The 25,710-nt window shown below is 34.7% G+C and overlaps 1 protein-coding gene across 1 annotated transcript; it reads right to left on the bottom strand.

Annotated features, from left to right (window-relative positions):
* Window positions 1-8,290: 8,290 nt before the first annotated feature.
* LOC144440446 (histamine N-methyltransferase B-like) lies at window positions 8,291-11,980 on the bottom strand. The gene is made up of 3 exons (XM_078129816.1): window positions 11,797-11,980; window positions 10,623-10,946; window positions 8,291-8,634 (listed from the first exon to the last, which is right to left on the bottom strand). The coding sequence occupies exons 1-3, from the start codon at window positions 11,978-11,980 to the stop codon at window positions 8,291-8,293; spliced, it is 852 nt and encodes a 283-aa protein (XP_077985942.1).
* Window positions 11,981-25,710: the final 13,730 nt, after the last annotated feature.

Here is a 25,710-nt window from a genome sequence, read left to right as displayed (position 1 = left end):
TGTTCAAGGTCACTGGCTCACATTCATCAGGAATACTTTGCAGAATAGAATTGTTACAGGGACTACAACGCTGATACAATCTTTACACTATCGATTCGCCTTAGTTCAAAACATCTGTTATTACTTGTGTTTTTCAACAAGGACTGAAATAACATCATAGTATTTCTTATAGTATAAATCTAAGTTCATCTAACATATATACAAATATTCACCTATACAAATTGTGTAACTGATTTTCCTATAAGACACATTTACAAGTATTGATACATGTTGGACAAAAAAGGGCAAATATGTTGTTGGATTACTTGAAAGAATGCTGTATTAGGAAATGTGATAATTTTTAGTTTCTTTCTGTTTTTAATATTATAATAACAAAAACAGAGGAAACAAACAAAAACCCATCACAATAAAGGTACAATACAGTCCCAACCCCTCTGAAACCATTTCATTATAATAGCTTTGTGATTTTCAGTTTCGTACTCAAATTACAGTTTGTTTAGCCCTTGCCTTAGTGTAGGCCACACCTTGTAATATTGACATTGTAAAATAAATCGTTCAATACAAAAAATCAAGTAGTTCTAATCTTGAAAAAAAAAACTATTGGTTACCAAAGGTAACATATGTGTTCTTCTAATATTTAATATTCCACTGTTGTTGTCTAAATTTTTTTAAATATCAAACCGAAATGTACTGGTCAAGTTGCATCTAAAAAAATTGTATATTCCATTGTTAATAATTCAATTCTCTTAATACAATGATAAAATGTCACTGTGATATAAAATCTCTTAGAAAACGGCAAGACTTGTGGTTGAATGATAAACTGCATACGGGATGATATGTGTGGTATAAACTGAAACCATAGACTTTATTTATCAAGGCCCTGAAATCTCACGACTTCACCACAAGGGCAGAGCCAGAAGTCGACTGACTTAAATTTTACAAATCAATTTACAGGAAAATTTGGAATGTCTATTGTCTAAACATGACTATATGTAAATTACGTGAATGACGGGTAGGTCCGTGAATTTGAAACAAATGGCGACTTGAGGACAATTGTTTTCCAGACACGCTATCTTTTAAAATACTAAACATGTAGAGTCATGACAGTTAAGTCGCATCTAAAAAAAAAAACGTTTACATATTCCATTGTGGTTATTTAAAATTCTCTTAATATAATGCCAAAATGTTCTGGGCAAGTCACATCTAAACAATAAATGCTCAATTGTTTCTGTTTGTAGTTGACAAAAAGTACATAATTCAGAACTGAAATATTTATAACATATACAAATCTCTGATGATTTATTCCTTGTTTGTAAACTATGAATTTGTGGAACCCTTCCAGTCCAATGTTGACGATTTCAAAGTCTTAATTGAATCCCATGGGGAGTGGAAAGGAGTCACTTTCAAGTTGTACACTCAGACAATTGATGACGTCATCCGTTCCAGGAAGGAAGAAAGGAAAGATTTGCAATTTATTGATTCTTTCTATTACACTGTAGTGATAATAGTTGGAATACTTCTAATAGCTGCCGTCCAAGGTAAACTTTGGGACAAAGGTATTCGTACACGATTTTCAGTGGGAGGTTTTTTTTGTACAGGTCAATGGGAGGGAAAATGATGATGCTATCCTATTTGCATTACATAAGATCTATTCACATTTAAATGAGGCAGGTAACTCAGTTCGTATAATGTTTTTTTTAAAGCACATTCAATACAATTCAACCACATTTGTTTGGTAGAAAAGTTAACAAATTTATCAAAGATTGTACTCTCAATTCAGATGATATCATAGCATTGTTTCAACTCGCGACTATCTGTCATCGCTGCAGCCATTATAGAGCGGAGGGGTTCAATGGTTTTAGTCGGTATTTAAAAATTTAACAAAGATGTTTGTCAATTAAAAAAGTTGGCAACACAGGTAGCTGTCGTACCATGGAAGTATAGCGTTATACTTCCATGGTCGTACTGAAGAACACTAATATTGTACTATTAAGCCGAACTCTTGAAAATACAAGACACCTCTACCTCCCACACACACATGCACACCTCTTATAGTCTGGCAGTCTCTAAGATGCGTTTGCCCTTGGTTCCTGCTTACTGATGTCATTGGTTAGACGATATACTATTTATTTGCTATTTTTTCACCACATAAGTGAGCATGAAATGTATGTTATTAGATTTGTATATAAGGAAATCAAATGTTGGGAAATGCTGGCGGGCATCACATCTAAGGTACACCTTGAACTACGTTCTCTATGCAACTCCTACATCGACGACCGCCCTCTTGCGGTCGCAGGGAGATCTCAGTATAGATAGTGTCCACAGTAATTAAAACCGTTTTACTTGGCTCAAGAATATTACCCATTGTTAAAAGATTGAAATGCGACTATCACTTTTGGCTATTGTTATCATTAAGTATCATATCATCACAATCATCTCAATTCTTTCATTCCTAAATATCCCATTCGTCAATCAGTCGACCAGGTAACCAATCACGAACTGAGCGACCACAACTATAATCCGTGTACATAAGCATTGGATGAAGTGATTTGTCTCCCTATCACAGACACTCAATAGTGTTTGAGGTAAATTCCTCAATTGGGTTGGCGACTGCTAGATTTTTCTGTTACAAAGAATCTTGAACTGACATACCTGTTGATGACGTCATTGCTACACCATACGACACACGACATTAATAGTAGAGTAGTAACAATTATGAATTACTTTAAGTATAGTGGGACAAAAGGTATGATAACATTACCCCCTCTTTCTCTCTCTCTCTCCTCCCATCTCCCTACCTCTCTCTCTCTCTTTCTCTCTCTCTCTCTCTCTCTCTCTCTCTCTCTCTCTCTCTCTCTCTCTCTCTCTCTCTCTCTCTCTCTCTTATTACGATAACAAAAAGTCAACTCAGCAAAAAACCTAGCTGATAAGCCCGTTTTAGTCGTTTTAATCTTTAGACTATAAATTCTAAACCATACCCTTTTATCACCAACACTAACGTTGTATTGTATATAGTCATAGTTGCATACACTAACGCCTAACTGCCCCATACAACAATCTATATATTTTCCAGTTTCTCTGGCAGTACTTGAAAAATGGAAATTATACAAGATTAGGCAATCTTTAAAATGAAAAAAAAAAAACAATGTACCGTAAAAAGATTGTCGATTCACAAGACACAGAGGAACATAAACATCAACCTCTGTGTTGTCTGAAACAATTATAGTAAATATAAACAGAAGTAACAATTGTCAATGGCCTTTGACATTTCTAAGATTTATGTCATATATATTGAAAGGCTTTACATATTCCTTGAAAATACGCATGATACCTACAATGAAATAAGACTATTTTTGATCAAAATGTATTATGAAACGACAATTCCCACGTGTATCTAGCTGTATGTGTATCTTCATCTGTATAATGATAGCTAAACGCCTTTCGGATATCACAGCTGGGGGGGGGGGGGGTCGGCACATGAAAACCTAGTAATAATGTAGTTTAACCTTGAAAGCATCAGTGTCTCGACTGACTTCATGATTTATTGATTATCAGTCACTAATAGTGTTACGAAAGAAACAGTGTTGATATGCTTAGTGTCTAAAACCAATGTGTTTGAAACGCCCTCAGCAACCTGGTGCGAGATGATTAATGTAGATGACCAGCCAGCTGTACTGAACTTCAGCAGTACTGAACTTCTTTTGTTCAGCCCAGCCAGCAGTACTGAACTTCTTTTGTTCAGACCAGCCAGCAGTACTGAAATTCTTTTGTTCAGACCAGCCAGCAGTACTGAACTTCTTTTGTTCAGCCCAGCCAGTAGTACTGAACTTCTTTTGTTCAGACCAGCCAGCAGTACTGAACTTCTTTTGTTAAGACCAGCCAGCAGTACTGAACTTCTTTTGTTCAGCCCAGCCAGCAGTACTGAACTTCTTTTGTTCAGACCAGCCAGCAGTACTGAACTTCTTTTGTTCAGACCAGCCAACAGTACTGAACTTTGTCAATCCCCATGCCATTGAATATTGCAATGTTTGACCAATAGATAAGATTACTCTAAAAGTGTAGCGTGTAGGTGTTGGTTGTTATTGTGTGAGTTATTGAGTGCGGACAAGTAGGTGTTGGCGGGTTGTTACTAAACTAACCATAATTTTTTTAGCAGACAAAAACTCCACACTAAACAAAAGAACTGAGTTGATATCTAAATGCCGACACCAGAATAAGTTTTATTTGTCCAACTTCAATAGAGCATCTATCACCTAAACTAAACCCGTTAACTAACGGAACATCAAAGCCCGACATGTAACAACCCGCCAACACCTACTTGTCCGCACCCAATAACTCACAATAACAATAACAATGAACACCTTCACACACAGCACCAACCCACCAACACATTGACAATAGTGATGATATTTCTATTGTCTGCACTCAATACAATTATAAACAGCACACCCAGAGAGTAGAAACCAGTTGTCTGATGATCGCACTATGCGTGAAACTCCGAGTTACAACCAAGAAAGACTATATATATATATATATATATATATATATATATATATATATATATATATATATATATATATATATATATATATATATATATATATATATATATATATATATATATATATATATATATATATATATATATATATATATATATATATATAGTTTTGGTAGTACTGGAATTCTTTCTTGGTTTTAACTCGGAGTTTCACGCATAGTGCAATCATCTGATGATTGTCCGATGATCGCACTATGCGTGAAACTCCGAGTTACAATCAAGAAAGAGTTCCAGTACTACCAAAACTATTGCGCTCTGCCACTGTGGTACAGAGCACTGTCTTAGCAGATTGATACTCACCGAGTTATATATATATATATATATATATATATATATATATATATATATATATATATATATATATATATATATATATATATATATATATATATATATAGCAGCAATGTGTTGGTGCTCCATGTCATGTACATGCACTTTCTCAGCTTCTCTACACATTTGATATGTTTTCAGCCCCGATCCCATTTGAAAAACCTCCGTCATGAAAAAATGCTCTGTTCGTGAACAAGTGTCGTCATAGCCACCGTTACTGTAGATGGTATCGGCAGTCTAAAAACTTGTTTATTCAGGAGAGAGAGGGCATTGTTTCGCAGAATATTATGGGCGGGCTAAAATTAAAATATTGTATAGTTTTGAAGTCGGGGGTGAAAAAAATAAAAGTTCACTTTCAAGTTCCAAACAGGTCACTTTTTTTGGCCTAAATATACATTATAGCATGATTTAATGGCCATTTTGGAAAATGGCTACCATCTTGGATTTTCAAACATGCAAAGGGTTGAATTTATAACACATCGCACTAACAACATATGTGCAAAGTTTCATGCTTTTATCAAAATTTAAACAATCCACCTGCTATCTTCTCTACTAGTTCTGGTAAAAGAACAAAGGGAAAACCCGATTGTATCTTGATGATAACAAAGAATATAGAGCCAACAACTCTTACTGAAGGTATTTATTTTATATCTGGTTATTTATGCATATGACCGTGCATAAATGCACTAATAAACATAACTCATACAGCGTTATGTCTAATTATCACACAAGCAACAATTGCTCATCAAAATACTGCTAAGCATTGTGGCCAAATTGAAAATTACGACCAATTTTCATTTCACGCAAGTGATTCCACGGGTCAAAATCTATCTATACACCAAATTTGATTGTTTTAAGAAAAGTTCAACAATTCCGTCAGAAAATTGCAACTACCTGCTTACTATTACTCCTTTTGACCTATAGCTAGAAAAGAACTTATCCGTAGACAAAGTAACTGTTTTGTATTAATGTTTGGAAAATGTTTTAATCGTGTTTTAAAATCAACAGAGAGTATTCATAGACTATGAATATTGTTTTCCTATAGCTGGTTTGCCTTAAACTTCAGCTTGATGCAAATCTCAGAAAAGGAACGATTATGGGCACCTCCACTGCGTCTCTGTCTAAAGGTATTCCAGAGGACATATGATAAAGATATAGCGTAATTGCATACAATGACTGAAGGTAACAAACAGAAAGTGTACATATACATGTAGAAGTATACGCTATTAAATATTACTAAACATATACCTTCTATATTTATTTTAAGAACATGACCTACCGGTTAGGGGCAACATCAAAAGTTCAATATAATATATCTAACTTAATTGATTAAGTGGGGGGGGGGGGGGGGTTGGCCAAATTAATTTCTCAACGGTCAAAAACGATTTAACGTCATACTTGGCAAATTTAGTACGATTTCAAGGCTGCTTTTACCTATAACACTGCGTACACTCGGTCCGGTTTATCAGCGGTACGCACTTAAAATGGTTTTCTGTTTTTATTTATAATTCAGTAGTATATTGGTGCGTTGTTTGAAAGCGGAAGTATGAAACGATTTTCAATTTTAGGTCCGTTAAGTTTAATAGATGGGGGGGGGGGGGATCTGGGACCTAACTTAAGCAATTAAGTTAGATATATTATATTGAACTTTTGATGTTGCCCCTTAACAATCCAAAACTTAAGTACAAAAACTCAAGGTTTGGTGCAAAGGCAGACCGTACTAATCAAATAGAAGATAATATGCCTCCAACTACTACATGTAGTATTGGAGTTTGTCTTCAAACGTAGAAGACTATTTTATATCATACTTGTAAATTATATAACGATCATCGGTAGGTTACAATAATATCGAAGTCATTATAAAAGACGCTTCAGATTCGAATATTCAGCAAATAAATGCACAGACTAAGTCTACCGAAAAGAATAAAATAACGGTGAAAAGGGGTAAAAATAACAAAATGCAAGTTGTCACATTATTATTACAAATAAACACAATTGATAACAATATTTATGCCTGGTTACATTTCAAAATGTGGAAAGCGAGAGTTGTATGCGTGGACCAGGAATGATGTAGCTATTGCCCAGTTTATTTGTTTTGTGAGTTTTGATTAAAAAAAAACTTAAACTCCAAAACATCTGGCCAGATTGGGCCCTTATGTTCGGTAGGAATGTTCTTCGTGGTGTTTAGTTTAAGAATTGCTCATGACACGATGATCTCATCAGTGATATGCAAATTAGGGTTAAGATGTGTCTTTTTGGTCAGGAGTCTATAATTCCACAATTACTGAGCAGATACGGCTGAGATGCTGTGGGAAAGTTCTAAGGGGTGTTTAGATTAAGATATTTTCTTAATATCATGATCACATCAGTGACATGCAAATTAGGCTTGTATCAACATTAACATGGGGGTGGGGAAATAGGGGAACCATGAAAAAAATGAGGGTTCAATGCACGGGGGGGGGGGGCATGAAAAATCTGATTGTCTGAAAAGTCCCCCCCCCCCCCCGAAATATTTTTCTCATTATTTGAACCAAATGAAACCTCAGAGCGGTCGTTTACCGAGTAAATTACAAAAATTCTCAAGGCTTCCCCACATTTTCTTCTAAACTCCAAACGTCTACCTAATGTAATTTTAAGACATGACATTCCATTGAGATGATGTATTGGAGTGGGTTGAGCCATGTATGCATATATATATATATACGTTAAGCAGTTAGACTACACCCTGAACAACTCTGAAGTGGAGAGGGGGTACTGTATCAATAAACATTAAAATATGTGTAACAGGATGGGGAGCGAAAAATTGTTTGGGGTTCATTTTAGGGGAGGGGGCATGACTTTTTTGAGGGCGTGAAGGGGGGGGGGGGCGGTGGGCGTAAAGGGGGGGGGGGGCGGTGGGCTGCGAATTCTTCCTAACAACCCACCCCCGCCACTCCCCAGCCATAAATTCTGACTTCAGCCTTCGGGCTAAAAGTGTGTCTCCTGCGAAAAATCTATAATTACAAAACTACTGAGCAGATGTGATTGAAATTTGGTTGGAGCATTCTCAGGGGTGGTTTCCGGGTGTGTTATCTGCAGTTTTTGTTCAAAACATTTTGACACAGCTGGCGCTAGCAACCATGGCCACGCCCTTAGCAACAATGAAGTGACAATGCTTATTACAGGATAACAACAGAGACAGTTAGGTATGTGAATATAGAATACAAAAAAACATGTTAATATGTCTAGCAACAAGACTACGCTCATAGCAACATTAAAATGATAGTTTACATTGCAAGATGAAAACTTGAAAGGGTAGGCAAGTGAGTAAAGATTCCGAAAATGTATGTAAATATGCCTTGCAACAAGACCACGCACATAGCAATAGCCAAATACAGTTGTGCTACAACGCCTTTGGAACTATTTTTTGATAACAATGTCATTATCAAAACCAACAATAAAGTAACTATCACCTTTCTGTATACAGATTTCTTTTAAATAATCCAACAACATAGTTGCCCGTTCTTGTCCAACATATTTACGAAAATTTAAAATTCCATACAACACATCCAGCATCTTATTTCCGTCTACAGAATGTGGCTGAAAACATTCAGTTACGTTAATTTGGCATTCCCGAGCGTCTTTTTCCATTTTAATGCCTGGAAATTCCTTCAAGCAGTCCAGTACACTTTCACAGCCAACGAATCTTCTCTTGGGATTCCTGTATATCTGATTAATTTTGATTGTGCAATCCACCCAACCACCTGAGAATATAAAGTAAAGAGTGTCTTCTTTTATTCCATTTAGTATTTCTACACGTTCGGTGGGAATGCAAAATTCTGAATTGCATCACAAGGTTCATCTCTTAATAATGGGTAGATTTCATTAAATATATACTTAATGTATGTATGTATATATGTATGTATGTATATATGTATGTATGTATGTATGTATGTATGTATGTATTTATGTGTGTGTATGTATGTGTGTGAGTGCTTGTGTGTGGAGATTATTACTCTTTCAAAAGTTTTCAATTATAACCATTCTGATGATTGTTCAGTGGCTAAAATATGATAGTCAAGGCTTCAAAATAGGAAAGCATTGAAAAACTAATTTCTACACATAATTTGCATTTAAATCATTCAGGGAGAAGCCTGACTCAACAACTACCTGTCAATCACTTTTCACACCATACAGGTTTATGTAAATTACAAACATGCAGGAGACCATTTGCCTTGTTGTTTCTTTGTTTGTTTGTTTATACATAAATTTGTTTGTTTGTTTGTATATAAATTTAAGGAATGAAAATTACCACAAAGTATGGGAAGACTACTAATAATCTGTCATGTTTGAAACAGCTTAGAAACTTTGGCGTGGTGTAATGCCTTGAATATATTCATGTTAATAATATAGTCATAAAAATATTTCTTAACATTTCTCAAACTAATTAAATTAAATACTATGGTTTATGCAACTATGCTTAGTTAAAATGCTATTTTAGTCGCAAAATTCGTGCATACTAATGTTTTTAATTTGCATAACGATATTTTATACAAACAATCGCTGTGGTTTGGGAATCTTCATTAATTCACAAGGGGGGGGGGCACGAGGGAATTGGAGGATGGGTCGTTCTTTACAAATAGGTCCTCAGAGGGAGTGTTAGTATATAGAATAATAAATAGAGGAGGGTCACATTTTACTTGTACTCATTTTTATCGAACTATACATTCTTTTATGATTTGATCCCACCACCATGATCTCACCACCATTATTTCACCACCATGATCCAACCATCATGGTCTCACCACCATGATCCAACCACCATGTTCACACCGCCATGATCTCACCACCATGATCCGACTACCATGATCCCACCACCATGATCTCACCACCACGATCTCACCATCATGATCTCACCTACACGATCCCACCACAAATCCCAAGGTTGCATATCAAACCACTGCCACCATTGTAAAGTGCTATCATAACATAGCAGTGAAATGTAGTGAATTAACTGTTAGTTGTGGTGTTAGGATAGGAGAGGCGTGGTCTCACATTAGTAAAGGGGACAGCTAATGTGATGGCGTAGAAATGTTGACCTCGGTCCTGAGGATGTCGGGTGTGTGCTCATCTAGTCTTTGGAAGCTCTAGCCTCAACTTGGCCAATTGGATCAACATACAGGCATTGATTTAATACATCCACATATTTGAGGTCATATTTAAGAGTAGGGAAATTGATGTAGGGCCTAGCACAACGGACTAGTGGGAGGGCCACATTTTATGCCACAGACCGGGCTTGATTTCTCCCGGCCCTGCCCTTTGATATTACTGAACTTCCTTGTGTTTTGGAACTATTATATTAGTTAGCGAAATTCATGCATATAAATTTAGTTTATTTGCATATCATTTTACATAGTTTGTTGATGTCTACATATCATGGAATTCTCTTAAACAATAAATAAATAAATAAATATCCATATCATATTTGCATTAATTTGCATAATTCTGACAGCAATTAACATATTTTATTAAACTTATCATCTCAGAAGCTGCTAGGTCAAACACGACGTTAACTTGTACTCATATATCTGTCAAACAAATGTATATTAATTAAATAATTTGCACAGCGATTTCCATAATCTATTTTAATCACTACAAACACTATTTAACAAAGCAGTGACTAATTATGTATTCACAATGAAAAGTATTAGATTGAATGACAACTTTGCTAACATATAAACACTCAATTTACCTGAAGCAACTTCTATGAGAAATATTCCATCTTTTGCCACCCAGTCGTATAGAGTACGAATAGTATGTCCACCATCAAAGTAATAGACGCAGTGAATAGCGTGTATTACGTCATAATGAATACCTTGCCTTTCTTTCTTCTTGTCACGGATGAAGTCATCAATGGTTTGAGTGTATGACTTGAAAGTGACTCCATTCCAATCCTCATGGGACTCAATTAAATCTTTGAATTCATCAACTTTAGGCTGGAAGGGTTCAACAAATTCATAGAGTACCTTTGAGTACCGACGTAGGACAGCATTTATGATTGGAACATCGTTGATACCTTTGGCAAATAGAACAAATAATTCAAATCAGTTTTGTGAATAAGAAACTGTAGATTTACGAATGATGGACCAACATGATTCGATACAGAGATTACAGGGTTAAAATTTCAATCCACCTAAAACGGTTTAACATAGCGCCAAAATTCTAGCCTATGTGGATTGCTCGATTACAAACAGAAAGGAAGTTATATAAATGTCTCACAATGCGCCAACTAGGAAAGTGGCACAAATGCAACATTGGTCGAAACATTGTCTGTCTGTCTGTCTGTCTGTCTGTCTGTCTGTCTGTATGTCTGTCTGTCTGTCTGTCTGTCTGTCTGTCTGTCTGTCTATCTGTCTGTCTGGCTGTCTGGCTGTCTGTCTGTCTGTTTGTCTGTCTGTCTGTCTGTTTGTCTCTATCTGTGTCTTTGTGTGTTTGTATGTATAGATTTATGTCTCTGTCTCTGTTTCTGTTTCTGTCTCTGTTTCTGTCTCTGTCTCTGTGTCTGTCTGTCTGTCTGTCTGTCTGTCTGTCTGTCTGTCTGTCTCCCCCCTCTGTCTGTCTGTCTGTCTGTCTGTCTGTCTGTCTGTCTGTCTGTCTGTCTGTCTGTCTGTCTGTCTGTTTGTCTCTATCTGTGTCTTTGTGTGTTTGTATGTATGGATTTATGTCTCTGTCTCTCTCTAGCTGTTTCTGTCTCTGTTTCTGTCTGTCTCTGTCTGTCTGTCTGTCTGTCTGTCTCTCCCCCTCTGTCTGTGTGTCTGTCTGTCTGTCTGTCTGTCTGTCTGTCTCTCTCTCTCTCTCTCTCTCTCTCTCTCTCTCTCTCTCTCTCTCTCCCTCTCTCTCTCTCTCTCTCTCTCTCTCTCACCCACCATTTCCAGTCCCAATGGCAAGTACTCGTAGCTCCCTGTCAGTGTCAATGCATAAGTTGTGAAACACTTCATTCATGTAGGCTACACTCTTGGCAGGTCTCAACGAAAGACCATTCCTCAGACATATATCAAATCGTTCATGATATTCTTCGTCATTCATGATACTTGTTATCTCTTCCAGCATGATTACATGTATATCTAGTCAATTGTACGTCGGATATCAATTCTAAATTTGAATGAAGAGAAAAAGGAGAAGGCATTATAAGATTGACAAATTAACTAAACAAAATGAACGCTGGATAATAATTTATGCCAAATGAAAATCTCTGAGCTGATGAAGCGACTCTAATCTCATTAGTGTCCCCAGAAGTGATCGTGTGCAATATCAGTATATATTGTGCAGTTGAAATCGAAACAAGATTTCAAACATTTACACTTGTTCATCAATGGATAGGAAGAAATGTTATCAAGAACAATTCAGAAGACGTTGCTTATGTGTTAATTAATTGATGATACGAAAAACAAAGAGCAATAATGATTAGAAATGAATTTACCTGCACCCACAATGGGTTAGAGGGCGCTGTTACTTATGTCGATGTACTTACCAAATCAGATAATAAAGACAAACGATTTAGCTATGGCTAGAGTTTACCCAACGATTGTAATTGCAAAAATAGAGGATTCGAACATGGAGTACCTGGTTGGCATTCTGTGTTTGGTGTCTACCATTCTTTTACAGTGAATTTTAGAATAATTTGCAGCTTTTCTGTTCGACACAACCACGCACAAACCATTAAGAAACTGGATATGCTACACTTTAAAATAGCAAGGTTGAATTAATACAGTTTCTTGCTACATTTTGTGTAATAAGTGAAGTTTGCCACACTTGGCCCATACAGACATCAAATACACACATAAAATGACATTTTACGTGCCCTTATAGCAGGCCGTTTCACTTTTTATTCTGTATTTGATTATATCAACAAATATTTAGTGATATCAACAAATACTTTTAGCTAAGTGTGTATGTATGTATGTATGTATGTGTGTGTGTGTTTGTACTTTTTTGCACGTTTTTTTTAAAGAAATGATACCATCAATTTATTTAATTATGTCAATTCATTTAGTGATATCATCAAATCGTTTAACGATATCATCAATTTATTTAATGATATCATCAATTCATTTAATGATATCATTAAATATTTAATGATATCATCAATTGCCGAATAAAAAGTAAAATGGCTTGCCATACGCCCTTTATCAGGTGTTTGAGACTAAGAAAATTATTGGCGCCCTAATGTCGGCATAGAGTTTCAATACATTTAAACAGTTTATTTCATTTTAACGACTAAAATAGAGGAGGCGATCAGGGTAAAATCGTAAACATGTACCAAGAAGGTCAATTCAGGCAAAATAACAAAGGTAAAATAGCAATGAACGATTAGCCGACATCTACATCTGATTTTAATCAGATTGAACAGGTACATACAATGGAAGGTTCAAAGGTCCAACAAAGCATGTGAAGGGGTCTGCCTGTCGGTCAGATTTAGACCATGTGAGTCTTCGTCAGACAAATAGTTTTACAAATTTATTGATCCAAATCCCATAAAAAGTTGGAGTATTACAACAACTTGTCATCAGTTACAATTTTCGTAAGCCAGAGCACATATATGGGTGGAAGCAATGACCCTGGCTACCTCTGTGCCATGCGTCTTGGACGGTGCCGTAAAAGAGGCAGTAGTTAATTTACGACGATGTTAATTACCAGTCAGACCTGCTTTCGATTCGTTTAAAATGTGCTCACAGTTGCGTAGTTTACAAGTTATTACAACAACAAATACGTCAATCAAAACCATTGAACTCCATTTGTAGATAACAGATACGTTAAAATATGATTAACCAAACTAGAACATGTTAAAGTGACTCGTTGATGATGACAAGCCATTTACGTGACTAACTATGTGTCGTGAAATATCTAGCATTGACCACTGATTGACCACTGTGACAACACTACTTAACAATATGTTCCCTCTCATTATGAGTATTTCTGTTGATATGACACAGGTCGACAAAATATATTTGTTTTCTGGTTCCAACAACCGTCCCCAGACTGACTTATTAACTATCACGTTAAAATGTATTCACATTTACGTATAAAGAACGCCTTACCTTGTCCTTGGTATATCTCACTTTGAGTCAACACAGTTTTAAGTACACAGCCACAAAACACTGGAACTCGTTACCTGACCAACTGAAAAAGATAGGAACAAGATCTACCTTTAAATCCCAATTAAAACAGTATTTACTAGTCTAAGTTAATTTACGTATAAACAACACCTTACCATGTCCTTGGTATATCAGTCCCATGTACTTCAACTCTGACAACTTGAAGTAAAATGGCGACTTTAGGTCCCTGGATGATATTATAGCCCTAGATTGTTCAAGGTCACGGGATCACATTCATTATGAATGCTTTGCAGAACAGAATTGTTACACGGACTACAAAGCTGATACAGTCTTTACACTATCGATTCGCCTTAGTTCAAAACATCTGTTATTACTTGTGTTTTTCAGCAAGGACTGAAATAACATCATAGTACTTCTTATAGTATAAATCTAAGTTCATCTAACATATATATATGGACCTTACCATATTTTCTTTTGACTATGCAAAACATGAGAGTCACATGACACAATTAAAGGTTCTGAAATACAATATTCACAGCACATTTAATAAAATACATATTCACCTTTACAAATTATGTAACTGATTTATAAGGCACATTTACAAATATTGATACATATTGAACAAGAAAGGGAAAATATGTTGTTGGATTACTTGAAAGAATGCTGTATTAGGAAATGTGATAACTTTTATTTTCTTTCTGTTTTTAATATTATAATAACAAAAACAGAGGAAACAAACAAAAACCAATCACAATAAAGGTACAATACAGTCCCAACTCCTCTGAAACCATTTCATTATAATAGCTTTGTGATTTTCAGTTTCGTACTCAAATTTCAGTTTGTTCAGCCTTTGCCTTAGTCTAGGCTGCACCTTGTAATATTGACATTGTAAATAAATCGTTTAATATAGAAAATCAAGTAGTTCTAAATTTGAACAAAAATATTGCTCACCAAACGTAACATATGTGTTCTTCTCGAAAAAAAAGAACATTTGATATTCCACTGTGGTTATTCAAAATTCTCTTAATATCATACAGAAATGTACTGGTCAAGTCGCATCTAAAAATCATTGTATAAACTGAAACCATAGACTTTATTTATCAAGGTCCTGAAACCTCACGTCTTCACCAAAAGGGCAGAGCCAGAAGTCGACTGACTTAAATTTTATAAATCACTATACAGGAAACCTTGGAATGTCTATTGTCTAAACATGACTATATGTAAATTACGTGAATGACGCCTAGGTCCGTGAATTTGAAACAAATGGCACCTTGAGGACAACTGTTTTCCAGACACGTTATCTTTTAAAATACTTAACATGTAGAGTCATGACAGTAAAGTCACATCTAAAAAAAAAACGTTTACATATATTTCATTGTTGTAAAATTCTCTTAAAATCATGCCAAAATGTTCTGGGCAAGTCATATCTAAACAATAAATGCTGAATTTTTTCTGTTTTTCGTTGACAAAAAGTACCTAATTCAGAACTGAAATATTTATAACATATAAAAATCTCTGATGATATTTATTTCTTGTTTGTAAGCTATGAAATTGTGGAACCCTTCCATTCCATTGTTGACGAATTCAAAGTCTTAATTGAATCCCATGGGGAGTGGAAAGGAGTCACTTCAAGTCGTACACTCAGACCATTGATGACGTCATCCGTTCCAGGAAGGAAGAAAGGAAAGATTTGCAATTTATTGATTCCTTCTATTACACTGTGGTGATAATAGTTGGAAGACTTCTAATAGGTGCCGTCCAAGGTAAACTTTGGGACAAAGGTATTCGTACACTATTTTCATCGTTTTTTTTGTACTGGTCAATGGGAGGTAAAATGATGATACCTTCTAATTTTCATTACATATGATCTATTTACATTTAAATGAGGCAGGTAACTCAGTTTGTATAATTTTTTTAAAGTGCATTCAATACCATTCACCCACATTTGTTTGGTAGAAAATTTAACAAAGATTTTTCTCTCAATTCAGATGACATCACAGCGTTGTTTCAACTCGACTATCTGTCATCGCTGTAGCCATTATAGAGCGGAGGGGTTCAATAGTTTTAGGTTTTAGTCGGTAGCTGTCGTACTAAGGAACAATAATATTGTACTTTTGAGCTGAACTCTTGAAAAATACCCCCCACCTCCACCCCCACACGCACGCACACCTACTATAGCTTCGCAGTCTCTAAGATGTATTTGCCCCTGGGTCAGTGCTAATTGGCATCAATGGCTAGACGATCTGCTATTTCTTTGCTATTTTTTCACTACAAAAGAGAGCATGAAATGTATATTATTAGTGTTTATATAAGGAAATCAAATATTGGAAAATGTTCGAGGGCATCCAATCTAAGGTACGCCTTGAACTACGTTCGTCTATTTCAACTCCTACATCGAAGCCCACCCTGTCACGGTTGCAAGGAGATCTCAGTATAGTATCCAAAGTAATTAAAGCCGTTTTACTTGCAACCAAACGATGTTTGTTGTAGGCCTAATCTGTATTTTATGACATTTTAAAAAAGGATGGGATTCAAAAGTGGGACAGAAAATGAGGGTCTGATCCCACTCTGTGCTACCAATGGCACCGTAGACATGCTGTTTATCAACTTCTTTTAGGGTTTGCTTCCTATCATCTGACAATTTCACTAAATTATTCTGGAGTCGGTAATTCTTAAAACACAAACAACATATGTATCCCCTGCTTTGTAGCTAGCTGCAAGGTTTCTCTGTTGAAAGAAAGATGTGGAAAGAATTGACGTTTGTTTTCATCATAAAAATAAATAATACTCTTATTAAGTAACTAAATGTGGCCTTACTAGACATATACCTTGGTTTATAACTTTGTGTTTTAGCATGTATATATTGTATGACAAATGTTGAAAATAGTAAATAGTTATCGTCTCATAATGTAAAACAATCTTTGGCTAAAACACAAATGAAAGCCTAGCTCAAATTAGTAAAATAAAACAATTTGAAATATTACTGTTATCGTACAAATTACTTCAAAAACTAAATACAAAAAGGAATTTATTTTTATTTTACAAAAGTGTCCGTAGTAATTAACTGTTGAAAGCAATTGAGATAAATAACGTGGCTTTTTTCTTTATCTCGGTACTCACAATTATCACTAGTTTAGATAATGCAATCATGTCAGGCTTCATTTTTTATTCCTTGCCATATTACTAACAGCAGATCTTCGGAATTGTACTTGGCATACTTTTGCATGCATGGCACTCTATGTACCCATGACCTAGTAACAGAGTAACTCACTCAAATTATAATTAACTTTTGGTATAATAGAAATGTATAATATTTGGTTATATGGTGTAACATAAATTGAAAATTTAACATTGCACGTACCTTCCTCCTCTCTTCATGTCACCATTGACAGAAGGTTTCTTTCGTCCAGCTAATTAATTTGCTTTCTCTGCTTTTATATTCCTTGGCACTTAGTGCTACCATAACAACTTCCTACAAAAGTGAGAGTTTTTTCAAATAAAAGATGGTGTAAATTTCTCATCAAAGCATTTAAATCTATCCATATATTGAAATAGAGATACACATACCACATACATATAAAGAAGAGAAACCAGTATAAGTGCAACTATAAATCACGATATAGTTTTTCACCATGTCCTGCAACTTGATTTTCCTTCCACACTTCCACATGAAATAATGAATCATTGTAATGGTATTTTATGGCAATGCAAACTAAATCTGTGTTATCATATATACTAAAAAAACGTATGAAATTTAAATTGCTACACATATTTGTATATCTGTAAATACATTATGTATTGTTTCTTATAATTGACACAATCTACTTACTCGTGCCCGTCTTGACGAAACCTCTGTGTATGTTGAGTACATGCACTGCCTATCAACGACTCTGATTAGTTTATCCCAGAAAAAATCATACACCATATACAAATCACCGAGCCCAATAGTTTACAATAAAATCAGTATTAAATTTGGTAATTATTTTGATAATGTATTCATTGCGGCAAAATTGGGGTTAAGTGTAGAATATAATTTTTTCTAAACATGAATATCTGATGAAAAGTTATACATTTAATCAAAGAGATAATGATTAATTTGTTTTAAGTTGAAAAACAAAAATAAAATTCCACCCACCTCGATTACAGCCTGTCTTTACCATAACATTCTCTAATTTATCCTTGTTTAGAAGCAAAAGCCCTGTTTCAACTTACTCTCCCGTACTGCCAAGCTGTAACTCAATACTACTCAACCGTTTTTCTCTCCAATTTAGTTGTTGAGTGATGTTATTGAGATAGCCAAGTGTTCGTAATGTTATCGACAGCCATCGTATGTGTGCTAATCATATTTATGCCTTGAATTGAGCTTGGCACGAAAGCTACCGATTACACAACATGCATGTATAACCATAACGCCATTATCTTATAATCCGTGGATAAAGTCAGCACTTTTATATCATGTAATCATTGGAATGTGCATCATTTACCTACGGCTATTAATTCAAAATCTTACATATGTTAGTGTACCGTTGAAAATAGCCAGCATTGGCCTGGTGAAGCATGGAGACTAGTGAGCCAGAGTTTTGTCCTGAACTTCATTCTCAGGGTATTGCACATAAGTGTGAGAATGATTATTTGACTTTAATTCTGACAAAGCTATCCGGCAAAAACTTTCCTCGATGATTTCTCAAACCAATTAAACAAAGGATACATATGATATGATATATATATATATATATAAATATATATAAATATATATATATATATATATATATATATATATATATATATATATATATATATATATATATATATATATATATATATATATATATATATATATATACAAAATACACAAGTTATGGTACGGAGCCGGTACTCAGAGTTTCACGCTTGAATGCGATCTTCGGACGACTAAATTTTAACGGAAATTCAAGTGATTGAAATCGAACTCGCAGAAGAACTGGTACACGGATGTGATGCGCGTTGATGCGCGTAACCTGTGTCTTACAGAGAAGATGTTTATCATCAATGCAAATAAATCAGGACTCCTTAATAAACAATCAGAACTGATTTCAAAGTGCCGCCATGAAAACAAATACATTCTTTCATTCCACCATGTCAAACCTCAACGCGCATCACATCCGGGTACCAGTTCTTCTGCGAGTTCGAATTCAATCACTTGAATTTCCGTTAAAATTTAGTCGTCCGAAGATCGCATTCAAGCGTGAAACTCTGAGTAACGGCTCCGTACCATAACTTGTGTATTTTGTGTAATACAGCTCTACTTCTCAGTATTGAGCGCTTTTCCTTAAGTTTATGACTTATCTCTTACACTGAATTAGTATATATATATATATATATATATATATATATATATATAATTTCGAGTCAGAATAAAATACAATAACGATACAATGAATTACATTATGGTATTTGTTTACCGTCACTAACACACAAATAAATACAAACAAAAAATAAAACAAACATCAATAATAACAACAAAATGTTACTCATACAAACAGTTTTGGTGCAATTTTCTTTATTGAATATGTGATATAAAACGACAGTATATATATATATTACAATATTACACTTTGCCTACTACTCAGTCTTGTACCAATCTCAGAGAAAAAAGCATGATAACATTTCATAACCCAAAAGAAAAGAACTTTGTCTGAGACAAATCACAAAGTGTACAGGAATGATCTTTCTAGAACCATCAGATCTCTCTTTGATAGACTGATAGTTGGGGTGGAAATGGATAAGGACGCCCCGGCAACGCACAGTCTAAGCCACTAGCTATACAAAACACATGCAAAAGAATGAAACAAATTGAACCAACAATTTCATACCAATCATGAAGCAAGTCTCTTATCTTTCAGACCAATGACTAAGTGTAAGTGAATAACACGCCTTGAGCCAATAATACTCCGTCTTAGGTCAATCCACAACCAAATTTAAACTGAATTCCTCCCGTAAGAGCAAAGTCTTTTGATTTTCGTTCCAATGTACAATAAATATCGGAATGTCACACTATATATGCGATGCCGATTAGTTATGTTTGAAATATGTAGTTGAATTTGACGAGTGAATTATTAAGATAAAGCGTAATCACTGAAAATTGTCAATTTTGCTAATGAGTCAATAAAAATAAAAGCTACATCAACAAGCTTTTCAGGATATGTGTGATTATTTATGTTTCAACTATATCCGAAATTATTTATTGAATTAAAAGTGTGCATATATAGCCTAATTACCAATAAAACCCTTAATTATGCAAACGAGTCATTAAAACCAAAAGCGACATCGACAAGTTTTTTTTAGAGCATAGGCGTTTAGTTGTGTTTGAGGTATGACCAAATTGTATTCAGTTTGAATTCTACTTTCATAGGATACCGTCTAATGACTGAAAATCAATAATTACGCAAAATGTAATAAAAACTACAAGCTATATTATCATATATGACACATGCACATTATTATCATAAATTTATTAACCAAATTATATTGAATTGAAGCATTTATTCTTAAGATATAGCCAAATTACTGAAACTAATTAATTATGCACTTTACTCATCAATATTCACGGTATGTTAACCAAATCCCCGTCATTTCTCATCATTACCCTAAAAAGAAGTGCACTAAATTTCGTTTCAATTGAGCTAACCGTTTTTGAGAAAACAATTATACAGATCTAGACAGACAGACAGACAGACAGACAGACAGACAGACAGACAGACAGACAGACAGACAGAGACAGACAAAGAGACAGACTTTTCATCTCTAAATTATAACCTTCCCTTACAGAATGTTATAATTGCCATTGGGAACTAGAATAGTATGTTTGCATTTTGCGAATATTTATATAATATATAGTGTCGATTTATAACGATAGTGATATTATATTGAACGAAAATTGAAAAAAAAACATCTCACATTGTTCAAAAACACTTACTTCAAGGTACACATGACAATGAAGCCTATCAATTACTATTATGACTAAAACTATCAAAAATAAATATTAATGTTGACATAACTTTCATTTAAAGTGACACATACATATGAAGTTAAACACTTACAAATATTAATACGTGTTTCTATTTTTTTTAATTCTACATGTATGGTAATCTTGAAATGATGAACTTCAAAACGTGTTGCATTATCCTAAATTATACAACTATATAAATGACACTGAAAGTGATTCTGAAGCGATTCTGAAACAATGAATAGAGCATGAATATATTATAATGAACATTCAAATTATCAATTTATAATACGTCAACATATACATTTTTCAAACATAATTTTGATTTTTTTATTCTTGTGCCAGTGCCTTTGATTCTGTGACTTATTTCCAATACATGTTTGTAATGGTTGTCAAAATCATTTTCTCTGTCTCATCAAATTATTTGTGCATTTCTAGATCTCAGAATCCCTAATAACAATATTTTTTTCAGTGACGTATACTCGTAATTCACTGTGCATTAAGTTTGTGTATATTTATCATGCATTCACTCGGTGCCTCAAACCTCAAAATGATCAAAAACACTAGATATGATAAAATTATGAATATTCAAATATAGATAACGGATACAATTATCACAATTTCCAAAAGTGCCAAAATACTTACATCGTACACATCAATAATTACACATTTATGTACATTAATTTCACTATTTTTTCCTCTTTTTTCTCCTCCATTTTTTTCAAGTGATATACAATCAAATATTTATAAATATACAGATTAAAAAGTGTCGCTGTTCACAATGTGATTAAAAATTATCAACATTTGTGAAAGTGTAGTATTAACAGTTTGCAAAGCAAGAAACAATGCATTGTACAATATGTACAAACAGTGTTGTATTAACATTTTAAGTCACAAACAATATATGTTCAAACACTAACATATTAAAATTTAAAAAAAAATCAGAAACAATCTATTGTATCATATGTTCAGTGTAGTATTAACATTTTTTTAAAAAGTCAGAAACAATGTATTGTACGATATGTAAATATGTATAATAAAATGTTTGAAATTAAATTTTAAATATGTATTACAGCAATGTTTTTATGTTTGACGACAGTTTTCCTGTGCAGAAGTATACGACCTACTGGTTTTTGGACTTAACAAGTCTACAAGTTCATTAGACACGACTGTCAATGCAAGGATTTGTCATTTGTCAGGATTCACCACTCTTGCTTTCAAGTCCTCCTTGTTAAACTGAGTCTGCTGTAAAGATGTCAATTCTTGAAAGTAATCATCCACGTTTCCTGGCCATTTTGGCGGATGTCGGATGGTGGAAAGTACACCTTTAAAACTTCTTATATTAGTTATAACTGAAAAATAACATAACTAGAAAATCCATACTTTGCAGAACGCTAGGTCAATATGAGTGCGTTAACAGTTTATAGGACTTTTACTGTACTCTTAATCTAGAATGGCATCGTAAAGTTTGTTATTTGATTTGTTGTGCATAACTTCGTTTTTCTGCATTTGTTTCTGAAACCTATACAACATCCTGCACATCCGCTATCCCATCTCCCTCCTCTGGTGGAGTGGCCATGGTCAAAAGTTGTCTGAATTCTTCATCATTGTCGACTTTCAGTGGTTTTTTCAACAGGAAGAATACCAGTGAAATCCCATGGGCAACAACAATGGCCTGTAAGTGTAAAGAAAACCGACTTTGTCAATATATTTCATTAATTATAACTATAACTTTTGTTTGACCTGGCAAGCTTACAAGTATTAGTGCAAAATGTACAATTTGTTTTTCTTGACATTCATTTCAGCATATTGTAGATATTAACATATTTCATTTCGGACTTTTGAATTGTGAAATACTCCATAAAGATCACATATATAAATGTACCTTCAATGGATCAATCAGGAAAGCTGACAATGCACATGATGTAAGTTGAGATACAAGCCACTGAATTGACACTTCTGGACCCCAGTCAAGACTGTACATGATCACGAAGAAGTTTGACAGTAAGATTGAGGTGATCACCAGACTCCAGCCCAATATTAAACAACAACGGGACAACAGACTGCGTCTTGTAGTATCCCCATCATTGTCACCATTGGTAGCTACGATTCCCATGGGCAGGATTCGGCTTAGGCGGTTGGATTTCTCAAATAATTTTACCATCAGGATTGAAGCTGGTAACGTTACCATGCAACTGGTGAAGGCCACGTACAATGTACCCAAGGAAATGGTCACATCACCATAACCAACTGTTTTTGTTGCTGCTACTTTATCTCCAGTATTGTAGAACATCGCATTGGCCAACATGGTCAGAGACAACATGGCTGTAATAGACGACAGACGCTGTACTCTGGTAAAATGGCTTGGTAGCTGTCGGCTGAAGATTGAACCCCACAGGTAATCATTGAACAGCTGTAAACGAAGTATGCTGCACAATAGATGTTTAAATTTTGTCTTATCAGCTTCTTCAGCAACTTCCAGGGTCTTTACCAGGTTGTCCTTTCCAAACCATCCGTAGCAAAGAAATTCATACCTAAATTATTAAATGCAGATATAGATCGATAAGACTTTTTTTGGATAAACAGATAGTCTTGACAGTCAGTCAATCTCTTTGTGTACTTGTTTGATCCATAGGAATACTATCAGTGTACCAAACTGTCAAGGATGGAGCTATTGTCTGAAGATAACCAACGAATACATTACAAGACACCAGAGAGTTTCACTAAAAGAAAAACAGATACTCACTTCTTTATCTCTGCTTCAGGATTCAAATCAGTAATTTCAATTCTGTCCAAGAACCATGGATCGTAGTCTTGACCGTTCGACTTACATAGCGTCACTTGTACTCCTTCAATTCGTCCCAAATATTCAAACACAGCAGCGTTCAAGGCGTGAATGCTTCCTGACTTTAAATCCTATCAAACAAGTTCAAGAACAAAATATTAAAAGGAATGTGTTTTTTAATTTGGCATTGGAAATGTGGATACAATATATGTGTTTTTTATAGTAATGCATGAGTCGGTATTTTGATGATTTACTTTTATAAACTACTGTATAAAATATTAAAGTTGTCAATTTGATCATACAAGACCCAAGTGTTAATGTGAATGTAAGTTCAAGGACATCTATCGTTTGTTCGTATTGCCAATATCATAATATATAGTTGACTTTATCCATTATGACAGGTTACATCGTGAGTTAAAGCTTGCTTCTGAATCCAGCGCCATCTTATATTGGCTTGCCACAACACATTGATATGGTATTGCTCCTTAAATATTCAATAACGAGGCACGGGATAACTGGAGCTCATACATATCATAAGTTATAACAATCAACACATTTTGTGTTAGGGTGTATCGTGGACGATTACGTTTGGCAGGCAGATCCAGCGTGTTCCAGTCGATGGAGACACTGATTTCAGGGGCCGTATCATAAAAAGACAAATCCGTTACTTTTCTTACAGGTGTTATAAGTTCAACTACACGCACGTTTACCTAAAGACGATTCAATACACTTACTGAGTGTTTGTTATTATATTAGTTTCAAATAAAAATTCTGTTGCAGCTGGAGCAGATTTAAAATCTGCCATCAAATTTGCTTGAAATTGCTAACAAATCTTTGAATGAATGAATGGCCTTCTTACCAACTTTTTCTCCTTGCTGTCAAGAAGTATTCTTCGGCTGATCCCATTCTCTCCATCGATTCTCAGTGCTACCTTGCACTTAGTACCGGCTCTAGGTTGTAATCCTGTATATACAGTAATACCATACATGTATCTTTGCTGAGGCTCGTTGTTCAGCTCAGTGACTGCAAGCCACTAAAATTGAAAATAAACATCAGAACAGAATTATTGTATTTTATTGCTTCATTTACGTAGAATCTTAATTTTGTTTTCAGAACTAAGAATGTCAATACTTTTTTTGCACATTTCATTTTAGAAATCACATAATTTAAATAACCCTAGTATATGAAGCTTTTTTTCTCTCTAAAATGTCATAATCCTGGTAAAATGGAAAACAAGACGTATGATTGTATAATTAAAACACCACTTTAATTGGTATATATCCACTATGCATGGTGATGGATATGATAAACGAAAATAGAATGCACAATGCACGGTGATGGATATATATACGACAGACTGCCAGATGAACATGATACAATGTATATGCATGAGAGAATGCACGATAATGGTTATGATATCCGTACTTTAGAATGCATGATGGATGGTGGTGGATACAATAATTACATATGTACAACAGAATGCACGATAACGGTGATGAATATGATATACCTATGACACAATGCATGGTGCATGGTGATGAATGCAATATATGTATGGCAGAATCCATGGTGATTGATATGATGTGTGGATGACAGAATGATATACGTATAGGGATGGATATGATATCCATACAACATAATGTATGATGCATGGTGATGAATGTGAAAACTGTAGGACAGAATACGAGGTGCACGGTGGTGTATTTGACATACGTGCGGTAGAATGCGCCATGCACAATGATGGATATGGTATATATGCTAAATACAGAATGTGATTTGACACTTCTGACTACTTCAATATACGTAGAAATAAATATGAACAGGACCTTTATTAACAAAAAGGTACTAGTTTATATTCCCTCTGGTGAAAGAATGTTAGCAATGTAATTACTACAGAGGTACACCCTGAATTTACAAGCGTTAGGGAATAATGGCTGCTGCATAGAAAAATTTA

Source organism: Glandiceps talaboti, chromosome 9 (genome assembly GCF_964340395.1).
Source record: "Glandiceps talaboti chromosome 9, keGlaTala1.1, whole genome shotgun sequence".
Lineage (NCBI taxonomy): Eukaryota > Metazoa > Hemichordata > Enteropneusta > Spengelidae > Glandiceps > Glandiceps talaboti.
The sequence above is the reverse complement of the archived record's forward strand: the minus strand, read 5'-3'. Positions and strand labels throughout refer to the sequence as shown.

Bases quoted from the DNA above. Each gene is read 5' to 3' on its own strand.
- LOC144440446 (XM_078129816.1), bottom strand. From the start codon at position 11,980: ATGCTGGAAGAGATAACAAGTATCATGAATGACGAAGAATATCATGAA. The intron at 10,947-11,796 runs GTGGGTGAGAGA...TATTTGCCAAAG, and splicing joins TGCCATTGGGACTGGAAATG to GTATCAACGATGTTCCAATC. The intron at 8,635-10,622 runs GTAAATTGAGTG...TTATATTCTCAG, and splicing joins TCTCATAGAAGTTGCTTCAG to GTGGTTGGGTGGATTGCACA.